At 46.2% G+C, this 8,237-nt stretch overlaps 1 protein-coding gene across 1 annotated transcript in view; it reads right to left on the bottom strand.

Annotated features, from left to right (window-relative positions):
• Nucleotides 1-774: 774 nt before the first annotated feature.
• GAS6 (growth arrest specific 6) overlaps nucleotides 775-8,237 on the bottom strand; it is a 500,934-nt gene continuing 493,471 nt past the window's right edge. Inside the window, exon 15 of the mRNA XM_086934685.1 lies at nucleotides 775-1,346. Coding sequence (XP_086790811.1) covers nucleotides 1,195-1,346 — 152 coding nt within the window. The 3' untranslated portion in view covers nucleotides 775-1,194. The remainder of the gene's footprint in view (nucleotides 1,347-8,237) is intronic.

Raw genomic sequence — 8,237 nt, 5'->3', positions numbered from 1 at the left:
AACTATAAATAAGGGAGCCTGTAGGCCTCACTATAGTGACACAGGTAAAAAGGTATGTTCACTCTTACTGATCGCTACACAGTATGCTGCCACCACCACGCTCCTGCTGCTTAACTCCTGGTAAAGGCAGTAACATTTCACAATTATAAGGGTAGAGCTTTGGGTGCCCCTCTCAGTCCAAAAAAGACCCCAATCGATGAAACAAGCCTATGGCAAAGCTCACACGCATGATACGTGTAAACCCATGACAACAAAAACCATTATCAGGGATCCAGATATCATTCCAATTGGGGCACTCAGTGCAGGGGTACATGCCCATCACTGTGTGAGGTGCTTTTCCATCCAAACAGAAGTGTTGACAATTTCAAGTAAGGGGTAATGATACTGGAGAAGAGCCAATAGGTACTCACGATACAAGATACTTTGAGTAAGTGAATGATATTTGCTAATAATACAGAGTCGGAACGGACGAGGCCACGAGGAATTCTTCTTCCTGGTTCAGTCTTTGCCATTTTCTGCAGTGCGCTGTCGTTTCTACCTATCAGTTTAACTGAAGATTGAAAATAATGTTCTGCTGAAGACATATAACAGTACTGATGTACTAAGCTAGGATGAATGTAAGAGTTAGAACATTAAATGATTAACTTAAATGAACGATGTTTTGCTTCACATTCCCTCGCAAAACACATTTATTGTTTCTCCGAATATCCGGACCTTTGTTTGATGCCTTTTAGTGTCACAGATTACTAATTAAACAAGCTTCGGTTTTACCTCTTAGTTAAAAACATTTTATTTACATATTTGTGCTTTTTCGTTTTGTGAAACGGGAAGCAGAGTTTGGTAATAAAAAGAGTACAGAACACTTTCTCTCAAGATTTGTTGACATTTAACCATACATTCAAACATTTTAGGTATCCACTTTTGACACTTGCAGTCCCAACATCCACTTTATGCACGTTATAAAGTAGCTAGATTTCTCTCATAGTTAATATTAGTCTCTTAAACTATTTACAAATATATTACAAACTTCAACCAGAAAAATTAATAGGATCATGCTGACAAGGGGAAGATCAGTAGCTCCTAGGTAACTTCATTCTTCAACTGGACCATTCACTTAGAACTGGACGTCTAAATGTCTATCCTCTTTCTTTCAAATATTGTCCATGGCAAGCAAAACAAATATGGCACAAAAGACTATTTCCCTGTGTCAACTGGAGGACATGAGTGGGATGTGATGTCACTATGCTTGTATATAGCATCGTCCAAGTCCAATGCCTTCTCGTTCATCTTGATCGTCATGCAGCCATGATAGAATGCGGTGACTGGGGTGGATGTGACTGCTACATCTGTAAAAAAAAAAAGAAGAAAAAAAAGTTGATTCATTGGATTAAATGCCAAAAAATAGTCAGCTCACACATATTTGATAGATACGAAAGTATTTTTGTGCGTTACTGAAACAGCTCTTTACACAATGAATTTTGAGAAAACTAGATAATCATTTCTTACTTATTTCATATCCTCTGACAAGACCTGAGTGTTACAATTGCCACTGGCTTCTTTTGGAACTAATAAAAGACCAGTAGAATTCTAAGCACCTATCAAGCTCAACCCCAAAGGCAAATGACAATTTAAGAGCGAAGCTAACAATTCAAATTCCTTGTCAGATGAAGGATTTAAAATGTTCTATCATCCGCATACCTGGTCTTAGGGGTATTAAGTGTTTGAGAAAATCCTCTAAAATCATAAACATTCAGGACCTGATTTTACAAAGGTAAACTTTTATTTCTGTGTCACTTTTCTTTTTTTGTATTCACAAACTACGAGTAAATAGTATGTTTACTTCTGAAGAGATTCTGCAGATGGGGTGGATAACTCCGCACATTAAAAGATAGTACTTTTATGTGCAGAGGTTTACGACAGCAGAGTCTCTACAGTCACAAACGTACTATTGACTTGTAGTTTTTGAATACAAGAAAAATTGTAAACTTACACAAAAGTGTAAGTTTACCTTTTTGAATTGGACTTCAAAAACAGGTCAATACATATTATTTAAATGACTTTATTCCCTTGTACTGACCGGTTATTCATCTACCACCTACCCCATTGGTGGTTTATATTATAACTACCTGTAAAGTTCTTAAGTGTCACATACAATTATAAAGTCTAAGAAATATTTATGATAAAAAAAGTTCAAAATAAATAAATACTCATCAAAGGATGCTGAATTTAACTTTAGTCTTTAGGTATAAATGTTCCATGATTCCTTTAGGTGGTCTGTATCCTTCCAAATCTAGACTGTTGGAACATAAAGGGGCTTCACAGTGGGTACCACGCTGCTCATCTACATATTGCTGACAAAATTCACCTATTTCGATAGCGCCAGAAAGTTTCCCAAGTAGAATTACACAACAATCAAGGCTATGCCTAACTTATATGTATGCTGAAGACTAAGAAATAACTGACAGCAAAGCCAAACTGTTGTAAAGGCCAAGCCACACTGTTCCTATCAGGGCGATATTTTAGAACATATAACGTGGAAAGATCTCCCTTATTACTTAGAACTCTCAAGCCTCTACAGAAGTGATGACTCACTGCGGCAGTATTTATGTGGGTAGCCTTTTGCTCTGGTTGGTATGGTCTTTGCCTCTGCCTTTGCCTTTCTGCTTTTACCATTAATGCAACATGATGTTTCAAACACCTTAGGGCCGGAAGCATTACATGAGAATGGAGTAGGCATTTTGGTGGAAAAATGCAACTTTATTCTGACCAAGAGGCTCCTAATTTGGAATATAAACAGTCTGTCACTGCTGCAGAGAAAAAATAAGGTTGATGAAACAGGTTGTTGGGCAATGAGGTAACGTGCTGAACTTTCCAGGAACGATGATGAACAAAAACGCTCTGGATGCATTACGATCAATCATAGAATCTTAAGAGGTCTTACAAACCAGTACTTGTGAGTACAATGCAACCACATTTCGGTGGAAGGAATGGACTAAGTACAGGTCCAAGCTACTGATGCACACCTAGTGCAGATGCAGTAGGAAAATGGGGTGGTCTGCAGTGACCTACATACACAGGTGATAGATCTGCATACAGACACTTTTGCCATCAATTGGTTTTATCTGATTTGGCTTTATCTGTGCAACATTGCCTAAGCCATTAAAGGTGGGGTACAGGAACATGCCCAATGTAAGACTTAGGACATATCCTGGAGTGTGATTGCAGCACTGATTGTGCCATCCACTTAAGTAGCGCTTTAAACATCTTTCAGGCCTGGCACTGCAGAACCTGTGTGTACAGTTCTAAAGTACCTTTGAGATCTGTCAAGTTCACCTACTTGCCAGGTCCAAACCTTCCATTTTATTACATAATGGTCACCCCTAAGGTAGGTCGTGGACAAGCCATGAGCTGGGTGCAGTAAATTTAAAAATTAGAACATGTACTTTAAAATGTTACATGTCCTGGTAGTGAAATACACTTAAATTCATTATTCACTATTGCAAGGTCTAACTCTCTGTAGGTTAACATTTGGATTGCCTTATTACATTTTATAAGTGTAATTTCCAATTGGGAAGAGATGGGAAACCCACATTTGGTGTCCCTGGACTAACAATTTAAAAACACAACTGATTGTGAAGTTAGTTTTTAAATTGCAGTTCTCAAAATGCCACTTTCAGAAAGTTGGTATTTTCTTACTTGAACCATTTGGTGGGTTCTGCCTGCCTCTGCAATACACGTCTGGTAGCGGGTGACATCTGGCTTCCTGCATTCCCTCTAGATAGGCACACAGAAAGGAAGGATAGGTAAGACTGAATAGCCATCTGCATGTTGATGGGTCATCCTGACCAGGGTGAGAGGGAGGAGCTGACACTTTACACCTAAAGTACAAGTTACTTGTGTAATGATATATCTGTAAGAGACATTAGTTAGTGATAGATTCCTTACCTTGGAATATCCCCAGGCGTCCGACTGGATCCAGAAAGGTTTTTTGTCAGCAGTACCCTTACGCATCGGTATGCGTCGTCGTACGGCTCTTCGTAAATCGCTGGTGTCGTAGTCGCCGAAATGACGTTGCCTGAGCTACTTAGAATCCTCCACACGCGCCGACGTCAGTTCTGTACATGACTTTCCGCGCCAGGAATGCACAGCCATGCAAGATACTGACCACAGGTGCATTAAAACTAGGGCCCTGAAAGGAATGATCTTAACCCTAGTAAGCAGTTCGCAGAACAGGGGGGATTGGTGGGGCAGTAAGGAATCTATCACTAACTAATGTCTCTTACAGATATATTGTTACACAAGTGTGTAACTTGTGCATCTGAAAGAGACACGTTAGTAATAGATTCCTTACCTTAGAATAGAATAGATAGCCCAGCAATACCAACCCCGGAGGTGGGTCTGCGAACAAAGATCACAACATAAAGTCACGGAGAACAGAACGGCCAAGGAAGCCGTCTCTCCGGACTTGACTGTCAAGGCAATAATGCTTGGTAAAAGTGTGCAGGGAAGCCCACTCACCTGCCTGACAGATGTCTTGCAGGGGGACACCACGTCCCAATGCAGTAGTAGCTGCTGTAGCCCTGGTAGAATGGATGCGCAACCCCACATGAGGTTCCTTTTTAGCCAGAGAATAACAGGCTTTGATATAGAAGACGACACTGCGGGAGAGTCCTCTTGTGCACAGTCCGGTTTCTTGGCGCCCAAGTAGCCAACAAAGAGGTGGTCATCCACCCGGAACTGTTATGTGCGGTTCAGATAGAAAGCGCACGTTTTGGGTCCAGATGGTGGAGCCTCTCTTCCTCTCTGGAAGGGTGCGGAGGTGGAAAGAAAGTGGGAAAGGTGATAGTCTGCCCAATTTGAAAGGCAGTGACCACTTTTGGCAAGAAGGAAGGACGAGTGCGAAGCACAACCTTGTCCGGATGGATTGATAGAAAAGGAGGCTTACTAGAAAGAGCCTTGAGCTCACTCAGCAGAGGTGATACTAACCAGGAAAGCAGTCTTCAAAGTCAACAAACGAAGAGGACAGTTGTGGAGTGGCTCAAAGGGAGCGCACATCAAAAAGTAAGTACCAGATTCAAGTCCCACTGTGGCATCACAAACGGAATAGGAGGGAAAAGGTGAGTAATGCCTTTGAGAAATCTATTAACAGGGGACTTGAAAAGAGAGGGCTGATCAGGGAGCCTGGGAAAGGCCGAAATTGCAAATAGGTAGCCATTGATGCCCTGCCGGGCTAGAGAAAGAAGGGACAAAAGGACCTCTGAAAGAGGGACAGAAAGGGGATCCACAGCCTTTGCTGTGCACCATGCCACAACTTTGTTCCACTTGCAGGTGTATACCGATTTAGCGGAGGGATGCCTGGCTGCCAGATTGACATCACAGACTTCAGGAGCTAAGTCAAATGGAATCAACTGTCACCGCTCAATCTCCACACATGTAGGTGGAGGCTGGACGGGTTAGGGTGGAGGACCGTCCCCTGCTGCTGCGACAGAAGATCCTCCCGAAGAGGCAGCAGGATGAGGGGATCCACGCTCATACTGAGTAGCTAGGGATACCAAACTCTTCAAGCCCAGTCTGGTGCCACAAGAATGACTTGGGCCCGGTCGTGCCTGATCTCCTTCAGCTTACTCCTTCAGATTACTCTGGGTAGAAGTGGTGTACAATACACCGCAGCTCCACTCACGACGAAAAGCGCCGTCGAGCGAGTGCCGCCATGGAAATTCCAACGAGCAGAACAGCTGACATTGAGTGTTCTCTTCAGTGGCGAACAGATCTAACTAAGGCTCTCCCCACTGTTGAAAAAGACTTGCACCACCTCCAAGTGAAGACGCCATTCGTGATCCATCATGCACCGGCGGCTGAGCTTGTCCGCCCTGGCGTTCAAAGAACCTGCCAGGCGTTGAACCGTTAAAAAAATGCCTTGACGTTCCAGCCAAGTCCAGAGGCGCAGAGCCTCCTGACATAGGGTCCACGACCCCACCCCGCACTGTTTGTTGCAATACCACATGGCGGTGGTGTTGTCTGTGAACACCTGCACCACCTTCCCCTTGACAGAGGAAAGGAATGCCTTCAGTGCAAGCCGGATCGCCCTAAGCTCCAGAAGGTTAATATGGAGCTGGGACTCCGCCAGAGACTAGAGGCCTCTGATCTCCACCTCTCCCATATGGCCACCCCAACCCGGGAGGGACGCATCCATCACCACTGTGTACTCCGGTTGGGGAAGGGAGAGGGATCTGCCGCTGACCCGATGATGATTCGTGAGCCACAACTACAATTGTTGTGCAGTGCCCTCTGACATCTGGACGTAGTCGGACAGGTTCCCCTGATGCTGCGCTCACTGGAACTTCAGATCCCACTGCAGAGCCCGCATATGCCATTTGGCAAGGTTGGTGAGCAGGATGCAGGAGGCCATGAGGCTCAGCAGCCTCAAGGTCGTCCTGATCGAAACCCGGGACAAGGGCTGAAAGATCGGAATCATAGCACGAAAGTCCCAGACACGCTGTTTGGAAGGATAGACCCGAAACGGCGTGTCCAGAACTGCTCAGATGAAGACGTACCTCTGAGAGGGAACCTAGTGCGACTTTGGCAGGTTGATGGAGAACCCCAGAAAATGCAGGAGGTCGGCTGTAGTCTGGAGGTGGAAGACAACTGTGTGGGGCGGCCTGCCTTTAACGACCAGTCGACGAGATAGGGGAAGACTGAAACCCCTGATCTGTGCAGATGAGCTGCAACCACCGCCATCACTTTTGTGAACACCCGAGGGGAGCTTGTAAGGCCAAAGGGGAGCACGGTGAACTGAAAATGCTCCTGCCCTAACATGAATCGCAGGTAACGGCGGTGGACCGGCAGGACGGGAATATGAAAATAGGCGTCCTGCAGGTTCAACGCTACCAACCAGTATTGCGGGTCAAGGGCAGACAAGACCTGAGCAAGTCTGAGCATCTTGAACTTCTACTTCCGGAGGAAGACATTAACATTCCGAAGGTCCAAGATAGGACGCAGGTTTTTGTCCTTCTTTGGAACCAAGAAGTAGTGGGAGGAACAACCTCAACCTACTTCTGGAGTCGGAACGCGCTTGATGACCCCTTTGGCCAAGAGGGCCGTAACTTCCTGCAGGAGAAGTGTCAAGTGATCCCCTGACATGCAGTGGTACTGTGGTGGCATGGCTGGAGAGGTAGACTCGAAGGGCGGGTGGGTAGCCCCTTCGGACAAGTTGCAGAACCCACATGTCCATGTGATGGTGCACCAGTGGCGGAGGGGATAGCGAATCCTGCCATCCACTGGCGCCTGGTGGGCCTGAATCACCGGACTAGGAAGGTTTGGAGGCAGCGGCTGCAGGGGGGTGGTGGACTGACCCACACTCTGGCCCCGTGACCCACCTCTGCGTGTCCCACATCTGCAGCTGCGCATGAGACTGTTGCTGTGCATGTCTGTGGCTTTGAATCAAACGTGCTTGGGCGCCCGTTCCCTGGCCACTTAAGGAGCGAAAAGCAGAGGCGTAAGGAGTGCATGTGACCTAAAGGCCCATTGACTTGGCCGTAGCACGCGAGTTTTCTTAAAACGTTTCAGCGCGCAGTATGCTTTATCGCCGAACGGGCGAGTGCCATTAAAGAGCATGTCCATCAACATGTTCTGGACATCCCCAGAAAAGCCAGTCGCCCTCAGCCAGACATGACGGCGAAGCGCCACTGTCATCGATATCGCCCTGCCAGCGAGTCAGCAGTGTCAAGATCACAACAGATGGTAAACTTGGCTGCGTCTCTCCCCTCAGCAATATCTTGGGAAAGAATTGTCCGAGCCTCCACCGGACACTGAGGCAGCACTTGTGCAACCGTATCCAACACAGAATGAGAGTAACGGCCCAAGAGACATGCAGTGTTCACAGACCACAGGCCTGAACTGGCGGAAGAGAAAATCTTCTTCCCAAATTGCTCCAGTTTCTTTGATTCCCTATCCAGAGGTGCGGAAGGAAATGCACTTGGGGACGCAAAGGCTTGGACAACCAAGCTCTCGGGGGAGGGGTGTTGGGAGAGGAAAACGGGGTTGCCTGGGGCCGAGCGAAAGCATTGGGCCACGTTCTTGTCCACAGGAGCCCCTGTGTGGGGCCTAGACCTGGTGCCCAAAAAAACATCTGAGAGTGCTTTGTTAAAGGGCAGCACCGGCTCCGTAGTAGCAGAAGCTGGCCGAAGCACCTTTGTCAGAGGATTAGTCCTGACGGCCACAGTAGGGTCCTCAGACCC

This window comes from Lissotriton vulgaris, chromosome 8 (assembly GCF_964263255.1).
Source record: "Lissotriton vulgaris chromosome 8, aLisVul1.2, whole genome shotgun sequence".
Taxonomy (NCBI): domain Eukaryota; kingdom Metazoa; phylum Chordata; class Amphibia; order Caudata; family Salamandridae; genus Lissotriton; species Lissotriton vulgaris.
The sequence above is the reverse complement of the archived record's forward strand: the minus strand, read 5'-3'. Positions and strand labels throughout refer to the sequence as shown.